We start from the raw sequence: 26,919 nt of genomic DNA, 5'->3' as shown, positions 1-26,919 counted from the left end.
CGCAAACGCTCATCATCCAACGCTGCATATCTTTTCACTGTGAGGAAGATTGGGTCTGGAATGACCACTCAGGAGTCACGACCGTTGACGTGATCAGATCTCTAAGCTTTGAAACCAAAGAGTTTATATCGGCTGTTTTTCCAGAACTGTGAAATTCAGTAACCAAAGTGCCATACACTTGGCATGATCAGACCTCGTTATCCCCGTTCATTCCAGGGACCAGCTCTTGATGGGGTATTTATGGACAGATACTGTGTTCATCCATAGTGCAGTACCTGATCACATATCTTATCTCTCAATGTGACCATGTCCTATCGGAATCAGAGGCACCGCGAGGCAGGATTTGAAAATGATGGTGGTGTGTGAGTAGGACAGTGTGGTGGAGGCCAGCCTGAAGACGGCTCCGGCCTCCTGTGTCAGTGATCTGCTTCCTCCTGTGTCAGGAAGCAGATCACTCTGAATGCCAACAGACAAAGTTGTTGGGAGGAATTCTGCCAGTGCATGTGTCCCATGTACGCTGTTCCCTGACTCAGTCGTGTTGCTGTCAAGGGCCGACTTAACAGTCTTTGCTGAGTTGGCACGGCCGTCTCATTTGCTGGAAGATTTTGAGAAGTTTCTTGAGTCTTGAGCGTGTGCCATCTTCCTAGGCTAAGCCCAGGATTAAAAGAAGGGATTTATATCCGCTGGGTATTTGCAACAAGCAAAGGACACCTGCTGGTTCCAGACAGTGTTTTTTTTTGTTTGTGATTCAGATCAGTTACTTTACCGAACTGGTGATTACGGCCACCTAATGTCCTTATTTCATTTGACGATGACTATTCATTTGTATGTAATGATATTACCCTGCAGAATTCTATATCTAGAGTCAGAATCAAAAAAGGATGCTTACACACACACACACATACACACACACACACACACTCACCTACACACACACACACACACACACACACACACACACACACCATAAACACTTCCCTGTCAATGTTATAAAGTGGAAAAACTTGTAAAAACTCTAAATATTTAATTTTCTCTCTCTCTCTCTCTCTCTCTCTCTCTCTCTCTCTCTCTCTCTCTCTCTCTCTCTGGCCCCTGTCCTCCCCTCTTCCCATGTGTTTTGATTCACCAGACCAGAAGATTCCCCCTTGGTCCCCATCTCAACACTTTGATGAAGGCAGACGCCTCGCCGCAGCCAGGAACATGAAGGGCTTATCGGGCAGCCGCTCCCAGCACCAGATCCCTTCGCCGCACGCCCTGGACTATGACCCCCACCCCCATGACTTCCACGCCCACCATGGCGCCGAGTCCCGCCACCAGTCCTACCTGCTCAGCCCCACCGAGAGCTGCCCCATGGACTTCCACCACCGCTACTCGCCGCGCAGCTCCATCCACTCCGACTGCATGATGGTGTCCCCGGTCATGATGCCCCCGACCGCCTCCTCCGACCACATCTCCAGCAGCACCTTCCCCCGGATGCACTACAGCAGCCAGTACTACGACCCCGCCGGCCGCGAGGACTGCGCCGCCATCGCCGCCTCGGCCACCTCGCCCGCCCAGGCCCAAGCCCAGGCCCAGGCCCAGGCCCAGGCCCAGGCTGCCGCCAACGCCGCCGCTGCCTCATCCGCGCATCACGGCGGCGCCAAGAGCAACCGCCTCCCCGCCAACCTGCTGGACCAGTTCGAGAAACAGATGCCCCTGCACCGGGGCGACGGCTTCCACACGCTGCAGTACCAGCGCACCTCCACCACCACCACCACCGCCACCGAGCAGCGCAGCGAGAGCCCCGGCCGCATCCGTCACCTGGTGCACTCGGTGCAGAAGCTCTTTACCAAGTCCCACTCGCTGGAGGGCTCGTCCAAGATGAACGGCTCCAAGGGCGAGGCGGGCGGCGGCGGCGGGGGGAGCTACCACCAGCACCACCACCACCCGCAACACCCCCACCAGTACGGCCAACATCCCCCCAAGCACGGCGGCAGCGGCGGCAGCAGCGGCGGCGGCAGCAGCAAGAGGAGCAAGAGCAAAGAGAGGAAGCAGCAGCAGCAGCAGCAGCAGCAGCAACAGCAGCAGCAGCAGCAGCAGCAGCAGCGCTCGGGCGGCTGGTGGAGCTCTGACGACAACCTGGACAGCGACAGCACGTACCGGCCACCCAGCGTCATGTCGCGGCACCACCACCAGGGGGAGCACTACCACCACGCCCCCGTGGGCCACTGCTACTCGGACGTGACGCAGGGCCACCACTCCTCGCACCACTACGGCGACCTGTCGCTCAAGACGTCCCGGAGCAACAACGACGTCAAGTGCTCGGCGTGCGAGCACTTGGCCATGGCGCCCGAGGGGAAGTTCATGAAGAGGAGCTCCTGGTCCACGCTGACCGTCAGCCAGGCCAAGGAGGCGTACAGGAAGTCGAGCCTCAACCTGGACAAGCCCATGATGCACACCGACCTGAAGCCGTCTTCGCGGCCCTGTCACTATCTGCAGGTGAGTGCGTCTGGGAGTCTTTGGGTGTTGTGGCTGATGCCGGGGGAATGTTGTCGACGGTGTGAGCAGGAGGTTTTGGGTCACTGTGTGTTGAGGCGTGCGTGGGGACTTGGGGGTTTCTCGCTCTGCAACGCAGGGGTGGTACTGATGCCGACAAGACTGTAATGTGCTCTGCCAATAGGAAACCGTTAACAGAAACTTCCTGACCTACATTGTTTTACTGAACTTCCACAAAGGATGTGACTTTTATTTGCTTATTACTTTGCAGCACAATTAGTTAAAGGTTATTTGTCAACATTTTCGCATTGCCGTGGTGAACCAGTCTCATTGCCGTAAGGAAACAATATAAACTGCTCTCACTCCTTTATATGAGATATTAATCCTATCAGACCTTGAAGGATGGTGATTCATCCTGCATATATGTATTCCTGACTAAAATCATAACCAGAAACAAATGATACGAGATAGTGTGTGTTCAGCTGTATTTGATTGAAACGGGTCGTAAGACAAATCGAGATTTGACATTTGAAATTTTAACAGAAAGCAGGTAGAAAACTGTACTTACTGTAATAAAGTGAAACGATTTTGCAAAGTAGAATGAGATTCAATTCCTGAAATCGTCATATATAAACTGGTTTATATATATATATATATAAAACTATGACTGAAACCTATTTGCATTGATCTCTGTGGAGAACCGACTGAGTAAATTGTTCTGATTGATGTATTGATAAGACACCCTGCCAGTAAAAACTCCCTGCCATGTTTCATATCCCCGACCGAACAATCACCATGGTGTCAGGAGCTGATACATTGTTCGGGCCCCTCTCATGAGGTCACCCTAGGGAGCCATTATCTAAAAGAGATGGGGGTCAATCGGACTACTCAATACAACGGCAGAAGACTGAGAGCCACAGATGAACACCAGGCTCATACAGACACACCTTTACCCTGGTTTCCCAGACAGCTGCGTGTTGTCTGAAGAAAGTAGTGCCATAGATGATCCCAGTCCTAGATATTGATTTAGAGGTGCCTGCTTCTACTGCCCCACGGACCCCTTGTTGGTGTTAAAGCTGCTTGTTGTAAGCCTCAAGGCTTCTAGTGAATGGCAGAGCTACAAAACATAGCAGCCAACATAATACAATCATATGTTATGTATGTACAATTATGTTTAAGGTAAGGACGGAACTTATTTTTACAAATAGTTCCTATGCTGATGCCCAATTGGAGATGAATGTTATATTGTGGCTGAAAAGAGCAGGTTATACTCATGAAAATAGCTATAGACATGGTATGTTATTGTAAGTCCCCTTAAAAACATGTTTATACACGGAGACGGAAAAGCTATGATCTGACTCATTCTCAAACGGGAATTGTTTCCAAGTTGCAAATTTACATCAATTGACACCATGCTGTAATTGTATTGTGGTTTTAAACGGCATTATGTCAAACACAGTATGCTAATATTGGGATTGGAGCACTACATTATGTGAACGCCGGATGGAAGAGCGCTCAGTGATCAAGCCACACAATGGAGGGCTGATTGAGAGCGGTGACACTGGCCTCTTAATTAAAACCGTGTGCGTCTCCCCTTATCGGCTGCCATCAGCTGCTTCTCCCGCAAAAAAAGAGCAAAGCGATTATGTAATCTTTGGGATCATTAATTGAAATCCAATCACCTGGTGTAGAAATGATAAAAGCCAGCTCAAGCTGTAAAACAGCTGAAGCTAAGTTTTTAACTACTTTGGTAGGGCTTATGCACGCAGAATGTGGTCTTAGAATTCACGTTTCTTAACAACTGAAATATCCCACTCATGCCCTGAACAGTGCACAATTTAGGGCATCACCATTTTGAAGTGTTGGTGGTCTGTGTTTTGAGTGTTCGAATCTCGTTCCCTATATAATGCTCTACTTAAAGGGGCGATATTATGCCACCAGGTGAGAGTGTGATTAGCCACTACGAGCCGTTTGAAAATCAGCCTTTTCCAACGGCTTGTAATGGGTAATCATACTCTCACCTGGTGGCATAATATCAGCCCTATAAAGGGGAAATTAGCAGATTTAACCCATTTAGCCTACTGTTGGGGCACATCCGGGTTCTTTATGCTAACTAGCTGCAATGGGGGGGTCAGCCATCGACAGCCTGGGCTGGATGGTTCATGCGACCACTTCATGTCACCCCGATAGATTCATGGCGCATATTAGGATTGTGGTTCACTTGTGTCCTATATAGTGCAATATTTTGCCTTTCACCATTTTGTAGTGCTTTCCACAATTTGAGTATTTACATTGTTACCTATAAAGGGTTCTACTTACATAAAGGTTAGGCAATTTATTATAGAAGCATTTTTTGTCGTATTTGCAAACTCTTTACATCTCAACGGCAATCCATAAATCAAAAAGATCTGGTGTATGTGGCTGATGCAGGACTGTAGTATACCGCACCAATAGTCTCATTCGGCCCGAGTGAATGATTGGATGGCCTACCTGTCTGTCTACCTACCTACCTGGCTACCTGCGCCCACTCTTATTGCACAGGACTTCCACAAGGCTAGGCAGACTTGAAGGAGGGCTGGGATTTATTTGGTTGGATACTTCAAAATCAGCTTACTCTGGCTGGTTTCTCATAATTGCCTGCCTTAGCTTTAATTACTATAGTGCATCATAAAAAATATATACTTGACACAAAAACTGATGTGAACCTACGTATTTCCTCACTATATCCCATAATGCAAAGTATTTTTTTGCCTAATCAGCTTCATCCAATAGAGATGGTCAATGTTGGTTATGATGAGAAGAGCTGAAGCAAAACAAATATGTATTCGCAAACCCCTATTTTATGACCCAAATGCTGCCCGTCCGTATGTATTTCAATACATGATGAGACTGATCACTACACTACACTGAAGAACTACACTCACTGCTATACCTACAGTCCTCTCTGTGTGTTTCGTTTGAGTCAGTGTGACTTGACGGACTGAAAAAGCTCAGGAGTGGAGACAAGGAAAGGAGTGGCGACAAGGAGAGGAAAGGGAAATATAGAAGGAGTGAAGAGGAGACAAGGAGTAAGTGTAGAGGAGAAGAGTGGCGACGAGGAGGAATGGAGAAAAGGAGGAGTAGAGCCAGGGAGGAGGGCAGACTAGGAGAGGAGACGAGTAGAGGAGAGAGGAGGCGTGGGATGGCGAGCCACGTCGACCCTATCGCCAACAAGTTTAAGAGAAGCACAAGATTGATGCGCCGTGTCTACGTTGGGTCATAAATAAAATCAATGGGGAATAAACCGGTAGCTTTCAGCATCTGTCATGCTTCTGTTTCTGAGTCTTTATCAACCCCCTCCTGAAATCCATTCCTGGCAGCGCCGCTGGTGACAAGTCGTCAAGCGCAAGAAGAAACAGACACGTTGTGTTCCATAGGAGCAAGGGCGCGGGGCGTTGTCAAAACTCCGGTCGCGGGTCAGACTCGCTCCAGCCAGGCTCCGCAGCGGAGAGAAATCCAGCGCTCTTGAAGGGCGTTTGAGCCGGAAGTAGCAGACATCTCGTACTCTACAGAGAATTTCCCCCCCCCGGTTCAACAACTTCACTGTATAGCTGTCGTCTGGGCGGCGGACCCGCCAGGCCGCGTGTCTCCTCGATGCGCCTGCTCAGCTCTGCTCCACGCCTCCTCTGAAGGTCAAGGCAACACCCCCACGTCCCTCTGATTTACTACGACCGCTGGAACAAATGATGTCGCTGCTTGCTTAGCCAGCCAGACACAACCCCCCCGTCCACAACGCGGAGCCCCGCTCCCCAGCGCACAGCTCCCCTCCCTAACGCTTGCTGTGGGTGAGTGTTTGTGAAGGTGGCTTGGCGGGGCTGGGTAGTTAGGGAGGCGGATTAGGGTAATGGTGTGTATCCATGGCCAGCAGGCGTTCACGTAACATCTGGCCCCCCACCGTCCCAACTGTACTGGTAAGTCCAGTTTTCCGGACCTTCGGCTGGGGTCGTCCGTGGAAATTGGACTCTGGCTGTTATGTGGATTACATTGATCTTGTAACATAAAGCAATTTTCTAACTTTATTTGTGTTACATTGTCACGATATTCAGGTGAATATGTCAGTTGGCAACGGCAAACATGTCACTTTGCATACCTGTTACTGTGGCAGCATATGCTATCGTATTGTATGCACAAATGCCAGTTTGAGAAGCAGTGAATCACAAAGGCGGCCTGGGTCATAGCCATGCATCCTTCCTACAACTCTCATGTTTTGTCATCAGGTTTGAGCTTGGGCTGAAACAGAGGGTTCGCACACACACACACACACACACACACACACACACACACACACACACACACAGTGATACACATGATCCAGAGCGGTTGTATGCGATTAAACCAGGTAGTTTGGGTCCTTTTAGATCCAGGAGAGTGAACGGGACCCACATGGTAACAGGGTCACTGTGTAACATGTCATGTCAATCATGGATAGAACCAAAGAAGGACCGCTTAGGCCACGTTTCACAGCGCTCAGACACAACTGTCACACTTACATATGTGTGTAGGCTGACCTGTTTGACGACAAAGTACTGTGAAGAACTTTAACAGTTGTATAATTTCCATCTGGTTTTTGTTGTACTAGGCAGGCGTTAATTGGTCATTCTGTGATTTAAGGTGAAGTACTATTTTAGAGGAGACACAACAAATTGAAAATGTTAACGTCACGATTGCGTCAAATCTCAGATCTGCCTGAGCAGACTTACACAATCAGCGAGGAGGGAAAAGCCCAGCGAGGGAGCACGCTGGGGAGCATCTGCTCCCAGGAAAAAGGGCGAGTTAGACCAAATGTCACACCATCAACAATCCTACGTCCTCTGCTCTCTGTCAGACGGCAGCCGAGGGACTGTTACAGTGATACCAGCGAGCGATAGACTGTAAAACTGTATAGACTGCAAACCTGGCAGAACGTTAGCGTCCTGGGGCTATTGTCCCTCTCTCTCTCTCACGCTCTCTCCCTCTCTGTCTCACTCACACACACTCAGACACACACACACACACACACACACACACACACACACACACACACACACACACACACACACACACATGCACGCACTCTGACAGAATGTTCCACTTAACATGCTTCACGCTAGATCGATGCGACACAGTGGGGCTAGAGCATATAGCAGGTGGTACCTTCTCGCTTGTGATTGCCGTCCTTGGGAGAAGTATGCCGCGCGCGTGCGCGTGTGTGTGTGTGTGTGTGTGTGTGTGTGTGTGTGTGTGTGTCACTACGTAGGCACACGTCACTAATTCACCTTGCCGATATTAATTAGAGTTCATCCTCACGTCAAGTCAGGCACTTAAGCTCAGAGGTAATTACTCTTTGTTGTTTTAAGTGCTGTTGTTAATAGATAGATAGATCCCCCCTTAGAAATTAGACTGACCTGAATGGATTCCACTTGTTGCTTTTAAATCACGCTACACACTCGATTAAACAATAAGAGTTTTGTACATATGGCAGTTTCCTTTTTGTTGTTTGCATCCATATTCATTGTATTTCATTACCATGATGCAACATTTCATGTTCCAATAATCCTCCCGGGTTGAGCTTATGCACCTGCCCATTATTCATCCATTTTAGACAGAATATTTTAATTATCCTGGTAATTCAATATAAAGGCTATCAAGATGGTTCTAAATCATGTCACTTCCTTTCCAGTTGCCATGGTTGCAGTGTTCGGTGGAATTAATCGTAATGTTAGACACTTTCAGTGGAGCAACGCTGTGAGCCATTCACCGCAGGGTATTCCTCCTTCAACATGCTTGGTGATCGTTTGCCGGTTAATTAAGTTACAAGCACTGTGGCATTGTGACCTGGGTTTGGATGCTTGAAACACACAGCCATAGCCTCTATGACAACTAGTGCTGTGGTAAAAGAAAAGTAAACGAAGTGAAACCAACACAAACCTGTGTGTAACTGATAAAGAAAAAAATGATAAAGTTATGTAACTATCTGAGTCAGTCCGCAGTTATGTTGTTATGTTAAGGAATAATTTATGATAGAATATTTAGTGAATTAATTGAAGCAATTTGTTCCCCTGCAGTTCCCACAAAGTTATGCTCACAAAGACCGGGAACAGTTTTCCATTGATACGTAAATCTAAATGCATCGGCGAGATGCACAGAGAGAGCTAGCCAATCAGAATCGATGCAGTGCTCCTGCACTGTATCCTCCAGTGGAATGGTGGGCATATCACAGCAACGATGAAGAGGAGAGGCTAGGGGGATACAGCTGGAGGTAGTTATATTAGGCAGTATTATAACGATGCACAGATCAACATTTTCCCTGTGCTTTGGTCGTGGTGTTGGTCGCCTGGCGGGAGCCGCCCTTTGCATGGGTGATGATGATGGGGACCAATCGGAGGCGGGTTATAATGCAATAGAGGGAGAGAGTTGTCCACAGAATGGCCTGTTGAGCCTTAATCTCACAACCACACATATGCCTATATACTAATAACATGTACAACACCATTATAACCCTCCTTTAAACACAAGTGAAGTGAATATAGCCTAATCAAAAAGATCAGCCTGTGCACACTCCTGCAGCTAGACATCAAGGCTGTTAACAGAGTGAAGCCTTGGTTATCTTAAGAGGACGCAGACAGTGGACGCATGCACCGTTCATACTACATTAAAACAGGTCTTCTGCATTGCTTTAGATTGTAATTAGTGATTTCCTTCAATGTGTCTTCTTGTTAACATACTATTTTAAAAAGTCCTATTGTGGTTATGACAACGTATTTCCTTTCTACAGAGAATAATCTCATGGTAATGTTTTGGAGTGCGTAACAAAAGTATTAAAAAAAGGACTCTCTCTGTGTCTCTGTCTCTCTCTTCTTTCATTCTCTCTCTTTCTCTCTCTCCCCTCCCTCTCTCTCTCTCTCTCTCTCTCTCTCTCTCTCTGTCTCTCTCTCTCTCTCTCTCTCTCTCTCTCTCTCTCTCTCTCTCTCTCTCTCTCTCTCTCTCTCTCTCTCTCTCGCGCTCTCTCTCTCTCTCTCTCTCTCTCTCTCTCTCAGGTGCCCCAGGACGAGTGGAGTGGTTACCCCGGGGATAAGGACGAGGAGATCCCCTGTCGGAGGATGCGCAGCAGCAGCTACGTCAAGGCGATGGGCGAGGTGGACGACGACAGCGGCGACTCGGACGCCAGCCCCAAGACCTCCCCACAGAGGGCCGTGCGGCCCGACGCCCTCGTCCTCAAGTCAGCCATGCAGAGAGTCCACATAGACCCCCACAGGTAGGAGTGCACCCTGGGGCCCACGCGGGGGCTAGCTCCCCCAGGTTATGTGGCACACCTGGGCTGTGATACGTTCAACCAACGCACTCTCACTCCGAGTTTGTCAAAAATCGACGCTTGGTCAGGGGCTTTTGGCGTTAACTGCTGACGCAAAGGGTGTCCTTGTGCGTCTTCATTCGACGCAGGAGGTTTTCAACTCATTACAATGGAATCCCTCCAACAGTGATAAGTGTGTAACCCTTACCCTAACCCTAACCCCAACCCTAACCCTAACCACTATTACCCTAACCCTAACCACTACTACCCTAACCCTAACCCTAAAAGGCGGTACTTGCCCCTACCATCCTACGAAAAAAAGATTTGCGGGAGTGCTTTCCCTGGGCGTCAGATATCACCATGGAGGGATTACAAACCTCCTGCGTCAAATGAAGACGCACAAGGACACACTTGGCGTCAGCAGTTGACACCGAAACCCCTGGCGTCGATTTTTGACAAACTCATACTGAGAATGTGTTGGTTCAACAATGGCTGGGGGCTGTTGAATAGGTCTGCCCTGATGGCTGTAATAAATGACTTTTCTATCTGCTGGAGTTAACACTTAAAGGTGGTGTAAGGAGGATTTAAGAGCTATTACTTGAGCTGTTACTGATTTGTTAGAAATGGCCATAGCCATCCGTCAGATATTCTTGAGTGGAGTATTAGATATTCCTGCTAATTTCTGACCAATCAGGGAATCAGTTTGGGGAATCCATCTTGCCTGTCAAGCCCAGGTGCGTGAAATGCACAATAAAAGAGAAATGTAGTGAGAGAGGGAGGGTACATTTCTTATCATTTTCGACAGGGAAAAGACTTTAAGAAGCTTAATAAAAAAAGTACTCATTGAAGTAATTCTAAGGAAACATTTTTGCTAAGAAAAAATCTTGTTTCTCTGATCTTTAACAGCCAGGAAATTATCGTTCCAAATGTGGACATTAATTGTGTCGTGCCATTAGTTCCTTTGAAATAAGTTCCTTATAAAGAGGTTGCTTAAGTTAATTGCAAAAGCTCTCTTGAAACACAATAAACCTGGCTTTGAGTAGGTGATTCATGACACCTAAGTCAAAACACAAGTGTCTTTGTGTGTGTCTTTGTGAAACCAGTGATAAGACATTTTTGTTAAGGTAAAGACCCGGCTTGGCAAGGCAGTGATTGCCTAGTTTGCGGTATGCACATTTGTATGACATTTTGTAGCCTATGTTTTTCTCGTTGTGTAGCCACAGAGGGAGCTCCACCATGTGCATTGCTATTTTTGTGTCGGTATTCTCCGCTGCCTCATTCGATCAGGTAAAGCTGTGCTCTGCTGGGTGTCACTTGCAGCAAATCGGTTTGTTTTGGTGACCTTTATTATCTGCCAGTTTGATGTTTGCGCAACATCTTAACAGGCCAGTGGGCCTTGTGTTATCACAGTGCTGTTGACGAGCGTACAGAACAACTGTCACGTCTCTCCCAAGTCGAGCTTGTGGACTACTGCTGGTTGTGTGACTGGGCCTTTTATGGAACCTAGGTCCCAACGACCACAACAGACCCTTTTCACAGAGGTGTCATTGTGCGACAAACACAGCTGTTGCTCATAACACAAATGATGGGTCTGTTGCTTTAATGTGGCAGGCCTGCTACCGGTGACTTTAATCACCGGTAGCAGACTAAACTAGTGAATATAAGTCTACTACCCGTGCCCTGATATATACTAAAGACCCATAATTAGTGTTATGAGTGACAAGTGTTTTCCTATAAGGACACATCTGTGAATAGGTTCTTATTGTTGGTCTATAAACCACTTTTTTAACAAAAAAAAAAAGTGAACCCTCATGTAACGCCTACGATAGGTGCATCCTTTACAGTTTCTATGCTACAAATCGCTTTCATACATGATTGTCTGCTCTGTATCTATAAGTACAATAGATGGATTAATACACAGGGGTTAAATTTCCCCTGGGGATGTTTATTATCATTGAGAGGTGGAAAGGTAATCAAAGGAAGGTATCAGCGGTTGTCCTTATCAGAGTTGTACTCTGATACAATGGAGCTAATCTTCAGCAAGTCTTCTTCTTTTGCAAAGGCTCTCTTTGCTTATACTAAGTACGCTATCACTCTCTGTGCTAAGGTGATCTGTTTGTATTCTGTTTTGTTTTTATAACAGTGGTGTTTTATTACAGGGACTCTATCCCAGGACCCTGATCACTTTCGCCACCTTTGTTCCCAAACAAACCTGTCCCCTTATTTTGCCTACCTCCACTGAATAATTGATCCTCAGTCATTATGAAAACCATAGCTCTCAGCGTCTCTAATGGGCAGCAGCACAGACACCACAACCCGTGCGCCGGTTCTTTGTGGACATTTTCGAGAGACGTGCATACTTTTTCAACGGTTCCGCTCTGATACTCCTTTCCTAATGCTCGAGCTGAGGCTTGATCACCTGAGCTTTGAGCGTGTGCAGTAGTCGTTGACCATGAGGAAAGGAGCAATGTTGAGTCCCGACGGCTGAGCCGGAGCTGAGCTGCTTCAGTGTCATAAAAGGTGACTGATGATGTGGGCCAAGCGCACATATGCTCCTATGTGGCCACAATATGGCCCTGTGATCAGCCGGAATATGTTAACGTGAGGACTATTGGAAAGCAGCCCACATCCTTAATACCTTATGGCATCCAATCACTTCAAGTTTACTACTTTTAGAATTGTAAAGAGATACGAGACAGTACATTATAATCAGGACTGGCGTTACGCTGTTACTTACAACGCCACCGGCACTATGCTAGCACATTCCAAGAGGTTCTCCGTTTCTAACTAATCACTAAGAGTTCTCTGAACCCCTTTGCCACAGCTACCACTTACAGACCACCAGAGACATGCGGCCACACACCAGCGTGACTCTGGACCCCAGCAGCTTCCACCCGCCACCCTTCCGCTCGCGCAACCAGAGCTACATGCGCGCCGTCAGCACCCTCAGTCAGGCTAGCTGCGTCAGCCAGGTGAGTCCAGTGTCGACCCCGGACAGAACGCATCGAGGTGACCCCCCCCCCCCCCCGTAACGTACGGGGGCCGGAGAGAGGATGACGGAGTCGGGATGAGGAAGTCGGTTTTAGCTCTGTAGTGTAGCGACTGCTCGAGCTAGCCTAAGCGGTATTAATTTGCTACTTGTGACGTCGGTTATTTTAGGCTACATCAGCGTAGCCGTGGTGGTTTCCAGCAGAAGTAGACTGGGTAATCACAAACAAAAGCTGTTTGTTTTTCAACGGATGATGACAGTATGCTAACGATACTTTGTTAACGCAAATTTCTGTGTACATATTTCAGAAGATACAGTTGACATAGCACTGCACAGGCTATTTCTGTTACATTTCTGTTCATAAGCAAATTCAATTCAACAAAATCAGTCAGCTAAACCATAGGCAAATGAGGCACATAAGACATGTAGGCCTGCCTCATTTGTAAGCATTCTGAACATTGCGATAGACTAAGTTACTACATTACAAGCTTGCACTGCAGTTATTCGTTATATACTCATTCTTTTCTTCTTTTTTACCTCTTGACTAGGTTCAGTGGACACCAGCATTCCTATTTTCCATGTAGAAACATTAACATCTCTCAAAGCTAATCCTTGGTTTGTGCTAAATGGAATACGATAAATCACAATTGTATTTAGTCATATCATTTATTACAAATATACATATATATATTCCTTTTTTCTTTTGACTAAGTTCCCTTTGACTTTGATATGTGTCTGTTTGCGTTCAGTTTACGGAATGAAATGTGGATGGAATTTGCTCTAACATGCTAACACTCCTTCATATTTACTGTGCAAAGGGGAAGAATCAGAATGAGAAAGAGAAAGGAAGAGGAAAAATTAAGGACTGCTATTCCTGTTTTTGTCTCTCAGGTGAGTGAGACTGAGGTCAATGGCCAGTTTGAGTCAGTTTGCGAGTCCGTTTTTAGTGAAGTAGAATCCCAGGCCATGGAGGCCTTGGACCTGCCTGGCTCATTCCGCACTCGAAGCCACAGTTACCTCCGTGCAATTCAGGCCGGTTATTCCCAAGACGACGACTGCTTGCCTTCAATGACATCCTCCACTGTCACTTCAACTCTCAGATCCACAACAGGTAAAAAAATAAATCCCTCCCCCACCCCAAGACGCAAGAGGGGGTTTTAGGCTGCATATCGTCATACATCCAAAACATGCGCACATACCTAACATACCTACATATGTACAGTGGGGGACCCTTGAGCTGAAGCCATATGCTAAATGGTTCCAGTCATCTTTCCTTTATGTTTTGTTCATTTCGAAAGCTTTGATGCGATAATTGTGTGTGTCGGTGTGTGTCGGTGTGTGTTTGTTTGTTCCAGTTCTTGCCTCTATAGTGTCCGTCCGCCCTTGTCCCTTTGCACGATCCACGCATCATTAGTCCAGCTTTCTGATCTGTCGCTTTACACGTGGTGCCGAGCTGGAGGCTAGGATAAGGGTGGGGTGGTGGGGTGGTGGGGTGGTAGGGTCTCAAGGCCTCTCCCACAGCTCGGATCGCCAGCACTGACACACCACATGGCATGGCTAGGCAGAAAGTACTCTGAGCATGTCCAAACTCCAGCTGTGTTGTTCTAGATACATGATACTGTATATATATGTATATATATATGTGTTGTGGGGCAAGGTTTGAAGGGAGGGGTGGTGCCAAAATGAACTAATTGAGCATTCCAGCTAGCACTCTGTCGATGCCCATGCATTATATCATAGCATGCATTAAAAACTTACATAGTGAAAATTAATCACAGGGCACATGTATATATATAGAGATATGTATATATCTCTCTATATATATATATATATATATATATATATATAGAGATATATTGAGTAATAATAATAACATGTAACCATTGCAAGGTAAGTCAACAGCATTAGAGTATTGATATATGCTGGTTGCACAAAGGAACTGTTCCAGTAATGGCAATGACAAAACATTAGTTACGTTTCTCATAACTTGTTTTTTGGCAACATTGCTGTGTTGTGTCGCATAAAATGTTTATGCGTATTAGCAGTGTCCTCAAAAAACGAAAACGAAAGAACCGTTCAAATTCACTTTCATGTGAATTGCTGAAGTAAAATATATAATGACAAATATACGTACAATACGTTACAATGGAAATGGGTTTTGTTGATCATACTGAGGTCACCGTTTGTCCTCCACACTGCTACTAACGGGGCATGTTTTCTGTGACACAGTACACACAATATAAACCCTTAAAATCATCAGGTTCTTTGTGCAAGCAGAACCCATTCAGAAAAACAACCTTACCGTCAGTGCATTTGGTGTTTGCCTGCAAGAGTAAAGCTATGAACCCTATTGAAACACTTTCACTTATTAGGATTCAGTTTTTGTTTGGTTTCTTTTTATTTTTTTAAAGAAAATGGATTTTAATTGTTCAAGGTTCTCTTACACTTTTTGATGCTGTCATTTGATAAGAAGAGACATTTGAACTTTTTCTTCAATTTGTATACTATTTTTTTTGTTTTCTTTTCTTTTGTAATCCTCTCATGCTTGATTGGGTTTCCATCTACGAATGCAACAAAGTGACAGAAGTGCTGAGGATAAAGGAGTGTCTTCCAATCCCACCGTCTCAACTGCTGACCCTCTACTCACCCAATAGACCACCCTGCGTCCATTCTGTCTGCTCCAGGAGGGCTTGCAATAGCAACAAGAAAACCCTAAACAAAAACTTTATTGTCCATTCTATGATTGGCCGCATTCTTCTATCACAGTTTAGCAGCCATGGCAGAAACATTGGGGCTTTTTTTTTCTTTTTCTTCCAACAATATCTGGTTACAACGTTGGGTCTCCTCTTTGAAATGATTTGAGTGAATAGTGGCCTAAAATAGAACAACAAAGAGAAAGTTGAGCCAAATATCGGCTGAGACTCTCGGATCAATTCCCTTAAAGCAGTATTCTAGTCCTCTAGTTAAGACGCGCTTGTTAAAGTGGCCCTACCCACCAAATGAGAGGCTAGGGGCCGCCGTGGAGCGGGGGAGGGGGTCTGTGGAGCCCCCCCGTAGGGCAGCGAGCAGCGGGCCCCTCTCCATTTGAGCCGTCATCTCTTGAAGGATAACCAGGGGAAAAGAACAGCTGGAGGCGTCAGTGATGATGGTCGCAGGTATTTTTAATGTTGACACGCATACATATATCTATGTATATGTGTGTTTTTGCACTGCCTTCTCAGTAAACCCAGTTTAAAAACAATGATAGATTGTAGAAAGTACGCCAGTTAACTTTTCCGAACAACTCACAGAACTCAGAGGCGTTAACCTGCCGCTGAACTCATTTGCTGATAATCAATCTTTGCCAGATGTTTGGCGGGAATATTAATAACATTGCAGTGCCCACACAAATTCTGACTTCTGTGAGTTGTGTGCCGTCAGTGTCTCTATTTTAAATGTGCTAAGACCACCTTATCAGTGTAAATGTATGGCACAGTCCGCACTGCCCTGATTTTTTTCCGTAATGTTTTCATATCGCAACCATTTAAGATAGCACTAAATGTTACTGCATCGCCACTGTCTCCAATCATTTGTGAGAGCAGCGTGTGTCCACTTGTACCTGTTTTGTACTTTTTTTTTCTATAACTCCATTGACTCCATATATATATATATATTCAAGAAAAGATCACGTGTGGCAGAGTCCAAGCCCTTGACATTAAAGTCTGTCAGCCGTCTTTGACTGTGGGATTGCAGCCTCTCCCTGGTTCAGCCAGTACGGAGGTTCCACCTTCCACTGGACTTCTCCACCTGGGCCAGTTAGCCTTGAGGCACTGGTCCTGATATGTTCAATAGGGTTCATATCTGCTTCTCGGCCCAATGTCGTGTGATTTCTCTCTTTTTTTTTATGTTATTCCCTTTACATCTTTTCCTTTGCACAACAAAAGCAGTACTTTGAAAGATGTTTTGAGAGTGCTGAGTCCTTAACACCAAAAAATGGAATTTCAAATTTTTACAAAACGATGGATGATTACTTGTGTGTAATAACAGTTCACACGGTGCGGTGCAGTGAAAAGATGGAAAGAGTGTTGGCATTTTCTGAGATTCTTGAGAAGGCAGTGTAAAATCACCTTGGAAAGCCTACCGTATATGAGTCCGGTGAAAAGATTTAGTATGGCACTCACACAATCTTGTGATACGGATAGAAGTTTTTCCCTTGAGACAGCACTCTAGCCCTTAAGATCGTTAAAGCAAAGTTAAAACCCAAAACACATAAAGTCTTGATTACATAACCCCACCCCTGTCAGGAGCAACTTCACCGTATGACATTGTAGTTCTAAATGTGGGTTTATTTAAGAGCTACAGATGGTAACCTTCTCTCAAACGATATTCCTCTTTCAAGTATGCCATTGGAAGTGTTGAGCTCAAGTACCTGTGGCAAGTACAGCATCGCACATCCACATCCACACACACAGGGAGACGGTTTTGTAACTCAGATCCACCTCCCGAAACCAAGCCAGTCCGCCGATCAGAGACATCTGGGTTTGCATCTTGATTCCCGACTCACATGCTGTAGGTTTTCCATGGATGTGTGTTCGACGTTCCCGGCTCAGCATCCTCTCTTAAGTCCACCGACCCCCCCCCAGCTGTTCCGTGTTGAATGTCCCTGTGCTTGCGTATCCACCCCTCTCTTGCAGAGGGATATGATGGTCTGGATGGCACTTCGTTGCTAAATGAGGACATGATTGAGGACGATGACGGGGCCAGCTCCTCCGCCTATGTGGAGCTGGAGCGGCTGGAGAGGGAGACGGCGGCCGCCCGCAGCCACCACAGCACTAGCTCCACCGTCACCGCCGTCTCCGTGCCGCCCACCTCGCCGCCCTCGTACCGGGCGCCCGCTCCCCCGCACCCGCACCCGCGCCACTCGGCCGCCTCCTCGGCCGACGCAGCCTCCGTGCCGCCGCAGGCCATCCAGGCCTTCAAGGAGTCGGCCAACATGGTGGCCGCCTTCAACATGCAGTGGAAGGACGAGATCTCCGCCATGCGCTACGAGCTGGCGGAGCTGCGGCGCGACGTGTGCGGCGAGCTCAAGACCTTCAACAGCAACTTCTTCAACTTCACGCAGTGCTACAACATGTGGACGCTGTGCCGGGAGAGCGGCAGCGACAGCACCACGCAGACGGACGACCGCGTGTCGGTGGGCATCCAGGCCGGGAGCAGCTGGCCCCGGCGGCAGAACACGGAGGACAAGTCGGTGATGTGCCAGCCCGAGCCGTCGGCCTTCAGCATCATGGATCTGATGGACCCGCCCCGCATCGAGATCATCGAGGGCACCCCGGACGTGTCGCCGGAGGGCTCCAGCAGCCCGGCCAGCCCCCGGCCCATGGAGGACTTCACCTGGGAGATCAGCAAGCAACAGAAGCCCCGCAAGCAAGCGGACACGAGCAGCGGCCACCGGAGCGCAAGTCTGGAACTCTGGAGTCGGAAGTACACCAGTGGGCCAATGTCATACCTGTCTATGTCTTTCTGATCATTTCCCATTCTACACACTGTACACACTCACACACATGCGTTAACCAGGGATCTTGGAAGGGAGGCCCTGGGTTGGCTGAGAAAAGACAGAACAGTGCAGTTTGCTTGATGTCCCTTTACTCTTATGTACACAGTCTTACAACCAGAAAGTACAAGTGCAAAGCGAACAGGTCTAGGGCCTTATCTTTAGTAGGAGACACGCTTTGATCAAGTTCAGAATGACGTGACAGAAGAATGTGGAAGAGAATGACAGATGCCGTGATCCTTAAGTGCCAACTAGTACTAGCATATCTTTGTCACAAAGGAAGAGATACGAAACCTTTTTGATGAGCTAATCCAATGTTAGGTGGAGTAGTGGTGTAAACACCATTGTAAACGGTAAGGTTCTGTTAGCCTCAACACACAATCAGTTGAAATGTCAAACCTTCTAAAGTAGTTCTGTCTCTCTAGCTCATATTCATTCCAGTTTCTCTTCGAGTGGAAACGTTATATTAAGCACCTGAGCAGACTGAGAAAATACTGTGAATAACTTTAAGATAAGCCTAGTGTTGGTTTCTTTTTTGAAGAACATACATGTGTGACTTCTACCATATTGCGTTGCAAGTGTTCTGTTTACATCCTGATCAAAGCATTCCTTTACCATTGCCTTTTTAACCCAAAATACAAAAAAAAGGGAAACTTTTTTTCCTATCCCATCTGCTGTAAATTCACAGCACAAATATAAACACAGTTTTGATTAACAATCCCAACATAACTGCTTAAAGCATCTTTTTTTATTAATGACTAGAAATCAAGGATATAGTTTCTACTCAGTGGACTCTTACAGTCCGCTGATAAAATGTTTACAGTTGATCAGGACTGTTAAAGGGTTTACAAAGTTGACAGAAAGTAGAACCAATAGTCAAGTCTAAGATAGATCATCCATTATGAATGTATTGGCTTCAATTCATTCCTTGCACAAAACTCTACATTCATGTTGGGACGTTACCGATGTGTATATAGATGTACCATTTTTGTATATAGAGAAAACTTATATTCAATACTTGTACTGTTTGCAAACTATAACCATACTGTGTTCTGACATGACCGGGAGGGCAAATAACTAGAGTTGATGGTGGTTCTAAACCAAACCTAGCACTTTTTCCATGGTGTCCTACCTGTGAGGTCCATTTGTTTGCTTGGCGGTTATTCATAAGTTTGTTCAGCTGATAGTTTGTTAATCTAATAGGAATAGTTTGTCCGACTCATATGAATAGTTTGTCCGACTCATATGAATAGTTTGTCCGACTCATATGAATAGTTTGTCCGACTCATATGAATAGTTTGTCTGACTCATAGAAATCGTCCTTGCCAGTGCGTTTTTTTGTGCAGCAGCGAGCAAAGGTCATCTTGCGTTGGTTTAATAACCTACCAACTGTGTGTCCCAGATGCTTATAGCAACAGGCTAATCATGTCACTGACCCTGCAAATAGACGCCAGGCCAACGCCAGAATGGGTCCCTTCCTCTTGTCCTGCAGGAGCGCTGCTGAAAGAACAGGATGGAAACACTGGTCCGCACGTAGACAATCAGATCTGCTGAGGGCCTGGCCTCCCCTCCCCTCTACCTCCCCCCCTCCCTCCCTCCCTCCCACACAGAGGTGCTCCCCCCCCCCGCGCCTCTGAATGTACTCACACCGCCTCACTAGTGATGGCTCAACGTTTGTGTCTTCATCCTAGAGAATAGGCAGGCAAGCAGGGCCAGTCTGAATCCCACCACTCCCGCCCACCCCCTACACCCCTGGTCCTCTCTCTCTCTTTCTCTCAACCGTACATCCTGCTTCATTTTCCTTTACCCCCCCATCACCACCACCACCACCACCAATCGTGTTAACATGCCGCTACCAAAGTTCTTCCCTTGGGGGGGGCCCTTATGGAGGCTGAGGTGGGCCGACTGTACCACTCAGAACCACAGGTTCTCCCAGAAGGTGATCTGTGGATGTTCAACGCAGAACAGGGGGCTCCTCCCGTCCACCAGACCCCCTCTGACTGAGACCCGGATCTCACCTGTTAAAAGTACCTGGAGGAGAGAGACCTCCTCCCTCACGTGGTCAGTGAACGCGAGTCATCTCTCACCCCTCCCTCCCTCACTCCCTCCCTCTCTCCCTCCCATCCCTATTTTTCTTTTGGCCGACCAAAAGACGATGAGAAACATGGCACTTTTTAAAAGAAGATGTTTATATACGGAAAAGACTGTGCGGCCGTGGAAAGATCTGTGAACGAGAGAGGAGAAAAGCGAAAACGAAAAAAAACTGAGACATCCTCATTTGAGTTGTTCATGTTCAATCGAGACGCCCAGTCTGGTGATTGGTTGAACAAGGTGAAGTGCTGAGCGAATCGGTCGCTTGCCTTTCTCATGCAATGCAGGAGTTACAGAGGCCCGCTGTCCGTGGGCTGGCTGCCGCTGCTTCTGGGCAGAAGTCCCCTCTCTCTCAATGTTTTGTTCTGTTTATTATAAAAGAGTTCCACATTTCTTAGTTGATCGACCTCATCGTTGGCCATTCTGCACAGTAGAATGAAAACGATTGAGTTCTACCTTATCTTTCGGTCATCAGCCCATCTTCCTGGTAATAACAGGCAGAGTTAACAGAGAATATATATATATATATATATATATATATATATATATATATATATATATATATATATATATTTATATAATATATATATATATATACAAATACCTATAATGATAATTCTATTGATAATGAAGAGGCATATGACTGTGAGAGCCTTTCGCAAATGAGCCTATAACTATTTTAAGTATATACATATATAAATATATAAATACAGACATATAAACCTTTTGGAGAGCTTGTATTCGTAATCACCTTTTTGAATGATTAAGGGGGAAGTGCAGTGGCGTTCCCTACCTGCATCCTTCCCTGTGTCTGGGGAGTGCAGACTCAAAGGTGCTCAATCCATAATGAAGACTGGCAAATCATCGTGGTTTAAAAAGATGTACATTCATTCATTCTATGCAAGTCCTTTGTTCTCTGTCACATTGTTTTCAAACGCTCAGTGTTGGCTGTTCACGGTGAAATATTCATGGTTAAACTCATCAACACTGGAGATGTACCACATTTTTTCTGTTGTGTTCAGAGTGTGTCAGTGGGTTTCGTTTTGCATGGGCCTCAGGGCAATGCTTAAAGAGTGACTAGATACTTGAAAAAATTTGCTGCCCTCTTAAGGTTATCTTATCTGGAGAACAACTGCTATATTTTGACCTTTGGATATCAGCCAACACACACATGTGGTGAAGTTAGGCAGTCACTCTTTGACTTCTTGTTTTTTTCAGAAACATTTGATAATCTCGTTCTGGGATTCTGCTGTGTTTCCGAGAGAGAAACCTGTCAGCATAGTACTGTAGCACAAAGCAGAGCATTTGTTGATCTTCATGTTGTCATTAGGAGTCGTGTTCTCTGTCTTTTTTACATGACAAAGCTTAACATGGAGACTTGGGTGCATTGGTAGCCTCGTGAGACCATCCTGCTTTCACAGTGAGTTCACACTCTGTTCCTCTCTGCAGGTCGGGCTTGGCTTCATTCTGTTGAAAGCCAATTAGTGCTGGGGGGCAGGGCTTCGGTTCTTGATGAACTAGGAGTGCTGCACTCTGCCAATTAAAAAAAACTATTGCGCCTTAGTTAAGTGTAGCGATGAACGGAGCAATCAAAACAGTTATGTCCAAAATAAAAACGTTAAAAGATGAACAGAAATCTGCATGGAAGGGTTTTCATTCGAGGCAAATGTGTTTTTGCTTTACGTCCTATTGGATTCGGCAAGAGCGAAGGGCGCAAGAAAATTACTTAGTTCATCTGATTGACTGGCGTGTAAGGCCAGACTGATATTAGTTGAGAAACGCTTGAGTATCTGGATGGTCTGACGAGGCTAGTAGATTTGGTTTTTTTTTATGGATTTTTGAATGGAAGCGATTATTTCGGGGACTGCTGAAAAGTTATAACACAGGAAATAATACAGAATATTTAATTCATTCATGGATAATTTACCTCAATTACCAACAATAATGTGATTTAGAGAAGAAAAAATATATTTGAAAAAAATACTTAAACCGTCTAATGTTTATCAAACTGTTAATTTATGTTGCTGTAAATGGTAACGTCAAGGCAACAATAAGATGATCACATAAGCATAATTAAATGAACAGAAAATTGACATTTACAAGGATGTTGATGACTGTCACACACCACAGTAATCTTTGCATTCTGTTCCAATGAAAACATGATAATTTAAAGTGGTAATATAAACTATACACAGTTTACATATATTGACAGCAAATAGTACTTAAAATAGTACTATAATATCACGAGTTCCTTTTGTTAAGACATGAAAGCCTAAATATACTTAGTGAAACATTCCCCTTAGATGTAGCAAAGTAATGGGACTTTGATATATTTTAGCAAAAATAACATTAAATGTATATATTATACAAATCATAATAAATACCAAATGGGTGAGGCTATCAAATATATGGTCACTTCCTTGACCATGAGTCCATTATTTCCATGATATGAATACTATATCCATCAATGAATTTCCCCTTTGACCTCTACTATGTTCAAACTTCTGAGATGACACCACTGGTTCTTGCAACAGCTTTTTATGATTGGCTCAATGTGAGCCAATCACAGCCAGCCGTTGTAGCACCTGTTTGGTGCTATCCCTGTGGTTTGATTGGTCTGTTCTCTTATATGTATCAATTTGTTATCAAGAAGGAAACTACTATAAATACTAAGGCACAAATTATGTCAAAATAATTTTAATTAAGTTTGTTTACAATGCTTGAACATAGTTTTTTTTTATTATGATTACCCCTTAATAGATTTATCTCGCTGTATTTACTTAATGAATCTTCAAAATGTGCTTCTCTATGTTTTGCATCAATCATGTTGCAATTTTTCAGGGATCTCAGACTGCAATGTTTGGTGAATTACATTTTGTCAAAAATGATAAAGGATCCTTTTTAAAAATGTAACGTTTAGCTTGCATTTATTAGATTTTGCCTGATTTTTTTCCTGTGGTATTCAAGATTTCATTTGAATATTTTCGTAATAATTATTATAATTTTTCTTTGTGAGGTGTTTCCTGTGAATTTTCAGTTCAAACGTTTATTGGCCTTATGTATTTTTCATAAATTGATATGAAACGATAAAGATGAGTAGAACATTTTTGATAACTGAAAGTGCTAGAAGTGGGGGTCATAGCTTTACAGAGGCAGCCAAAGATGGAAGTGAAACTTTTTATTATTATCTCAGTGTTTCATCCCAAAATGTGCAAATTGTCGATATTCCTACCAAATATTTCTTCCGCTCAAACACTCCACACACAACACATTCCTTCTTAAGTTAATCTTCCAGCTATATATTGGTTTTGTACTAAGCTTATCACCCATTATTGCTTTTCTTTCTTTTCTTGTTTTTTTATATTTGTTTGTTGTATGTTTTTTTCCCCCCTTTTTTTCGTTTTAGGCGCCCGTAGCTTAGCTGGGGGGCGTAGAGTGTACGGTAGGTCTGGTAGGGAACCATTTTATTATATATATATATATATATATATATATATCCTTATTTTCTATGTTGTTAACACATACCATGCATTTGACGTCACTCATCTACATATGCCGCTCAGCGCAAGTGGAATGCATCCCCAAATCGCACACACCGTCATACCTGCACAATATGTGAATACACATGTAAATGTTTTCATCCGTTTTTTTCACTGAATACATTCTATACGTTATATATGTCCCCTGCCCAGAAACAGGGCTGAGCGTTAGCTGTGCTGAAATTTTGTAAGAGATACAGTATATAGTAGAAAATATTAGCAATATTGTGAAGACTCTTTCTGTGTGCCTGTGTTAACACACAGCTCATTATAGGATGTAATATAGAAATTCTGAATCACTATATATATTTAATTCAAATGTGTTTGTGTTGGTCTTCACAGTAACTTACAGACGACAATCCACGTCCATATTATGTTCCACAACGCTTGCTTTTGTTTCCTTACTGGTTGTGTTTACCACTTTGTTTTAGATGAGATGTCTCTCTAGTTGTCGGCATGACTACTTCAATGAACTTGTGGACACCTCAGACCCATTAATCAGGCAGGCAGGGGTCATATATTTTATATTCAAAGGCTTCTTACAGTTAGGCTGTTTTCGCAACTTAGTGCTTTATGGATCCTTGCCAACCGTGCAAAAAAACACTAGCCTGACAATGGTCTCGAACGCCCATCTGTGCGAGATAGAAACAAGGCGAGATGAAAAGCCTGCAGAGGCAACTGCAAAGCCTGGGGCTCTGCGGACCGAGTTCCACAGAGCCAGAGCACCATGCCCAGTGCTGGTCGATAGAACGAGATCAGTCTTGATAGCTAGATGTGAAATATAACCCAATAGCACTTAACACAATAACTGTGTGTTCTTGTGTTGCACACACAACACCACACACACAGAGTACAGTTCTCAACTGCCTGATTTGTTATTATTTGTTCTTTCATATAATATAATTAAAAATCTTAGTGTCATTGTTGCATATAAAGAGCAAATCAAAGAGAAAATGCAAAACATATTGAAGAAATATTTCAGCACAACACTAGCAGATGAAATACAAATAAATGAATAACAATAATACGTAAGCACACCACACACACACACACTGACATAGTCCGACGTGGTAATAGGCGGGTCCTAGCTGGGTCGGTCATTGCGTTCCACCGAAAACACTGGTAGTTGCACATTTTAGCCCTCACACAGATGGGTGCGCACGCTGCAGGATATATGTGTCCTCAGGTCTGCTGCCAAAAACCTTCTTCATTTGACCAACAGAAATCCACCTGCAAACCCATGTCTTGGTGAACCCATGAGAGTCATAAACAGCGACCATTTCTTAAGATACAGCTTCTTTAAGTTCTCTGAAGTGCAACCTTCAATCTTATAGTGACACAAAGCAGCGCACAAATAGTGGTGCACTTTTTACCACAATGTGACTTCTGACTTCTTGAATGAGTTCTGAGATACCTCTGATATAAATAATAATCTAGCTGCTAGCTGCAACAAAAACACCAGCAACAACAATGTTGTCACTCTTTGATTGGAGGTAACACTGATGATGCTTGACTCGCGGCTTTATTTTGCGTAGGCTACTTCTTCCAGCTTAATTCAAGAAGGGGTGTGCCGTTATTGGAAAATAATTAACATTATTTTCCAATATTTTTCAATAACTGGTCAACCCAGGCTGGTACATTCCCCTTATTACTTATAATTATCCCCTTATAAACCTTACTTTGGTTTATTTTCTTTGCGTTACGGCTATTTAAGTCCAATCATTTTTTCAATATCATTTAAAATCTCTTCTGCACAACGGAGTCTGAGTTAAATGCACAGTATACATTCCGTAACACTGGAGCATGCTTATGGATTTATTATATCTATTTAATTTGTTTTATTTTAAATAATTCACTTTGGTTATTAATCATTGATATTCTTATTAAAAATCACTCTCTTGCTTTTTTATCATTCTAATTTAGATTTGGTTAAATCCTCCAAGCACTAACATGAGCACACAGCATCAGATGTATTTCTTAGGTTGGATCTCCTGCCATGTGACAGGAAGGGTCATGATCAGAGTAGCTGCTTCGCTCCACCAACCACCGCTAATTGAGGCTGATTTTCAGTGAGACACCTTGTTAATAGAGTGGAAGATCTCAGCACACAGTCTTGCACTTTGTTACTTCATCAAAGAATGGGCCCATTAGTTATTTTCTCTTTTCCCCCTGCTTTTCTGTGTTCAGGGCAAAGGGGATGTTTTACAAGAGCTGGCTGTGACGTGATCTGGGCTTTTAAACTGGCCTCACAGTTCGCATAAGTAAAGAAAAACAGTAGGCTGCCTAACAGATTTAGAGGTAGCCAAATCAGTATATTCGCTGGACAATGTATATATTACCGTATGTATGTGTCCATCAGAAACATTATCCAGTGGAACCATACAATATTCATTGAATTTCTCTTTTTCTATAAACCAAGGGATTGAGTCAATTTTAGTTTGTGTCGGCCCTAATTTGGATATCTCTCATTGTGTGCAAAAGGACACAACATCACAGGAAGATCAGGAATATCCCGTCGCTATTTGTCTAAACTGCTTCTTTCGGGCCATTGATTTGTAACGGTTTGGTGTGATGTTTTTGTTTTGTTTCCATACATGAGAGGTTAATCCACCTTGCATCCATGGGGGCATCACCACTGTATGTATATATGTATGTGGCTATGAACAACGACATGCTCGGTATACTGTACCCCCCGACCCTGGAGGGACACAGCCACCTCCTGGGGCTTGGCCCCACCACAGAGCCTGTGGTCTGACCTCAAGTAGCCCCGCGCCTTGTCCTCTGTCCAATCACTCATCCATCATCCACCCATCCATCATCTCATTTATTCAACAGCTCCTTCCGCACAGTGCTTTCATAGGCTCTTGTACAGCATAGCATAATAGCTGCTTTTTGAATGGAAAACATCAATTCATCCCTTTTTCTTCTTTTTTTCTGAACACCCCATGTGATTGGACACCCTGTAGAGACAGCTAGGCTCCAG

At 44.7% G+C, this 26,919-nt stretch overlaps 1 protein-coding gene across 1 annotated transcript in view; it reads left to right on the top strand.

Annotated features, from left to right (window-relative positions):
- Window positions 1–1,185: 1,185 nt before the first annotated feature.
- Window positions 1,186–26,919, top strand: part of LOC311364300 (disks large-associated protein 2-like) — a gene marked incomplete at its 3' end in the record, with an annotated part of 38,817 nt that continues 13,083 nt past the window's right edge. Inside the window, exons 1-6 of the mRNA XM_084484287.1 lie at window positions 1,186–2,030; window positions 2,073–2,478; window positions 9,531–9,748; window positions 12,609–12,756; window positions 13,665–13,884; window positions 23,804–23,848. Coding sequence (XP_084340413.1) covers window positions 1,201–2,030; window positions 2,073–2,478; window positions 9,531–9,748; window positions 12,609–12,756; window positions 13,665–13,884; window positions 23,804–23,848 — 1,867 coding nt within the window. The 5' untranslated portion in view covers window positions 1,186–1,200. The remainder of the gene's footprint in view (window positions 2,031–2,072; window positions 2,479–9,530; window positions 9,749–12,608; window positions 12,757–13,664; window positions 13,885–23,803; window positions 23,849–26,919) is intronic.

The sequence above is a fragment of the Micromesistius poutassou genome (genome assembly GCF_964030765.1).
Source record: "Micromesistius poutassou genome assembly, chromosome: 19".
In the NCBI taxonomy this organism is placed as follows: domain Eukaryota; kingdom Metazoa; phylum Chordata; class Actinopteri; order Gadiformes; family Gadidae; genus Micromesistius; species Micromesistius poutassou.
Note: the sequence above shows the minus strand (reverse complement) of the source record. Positions and strands in the feature narration are given on the sequence as shown.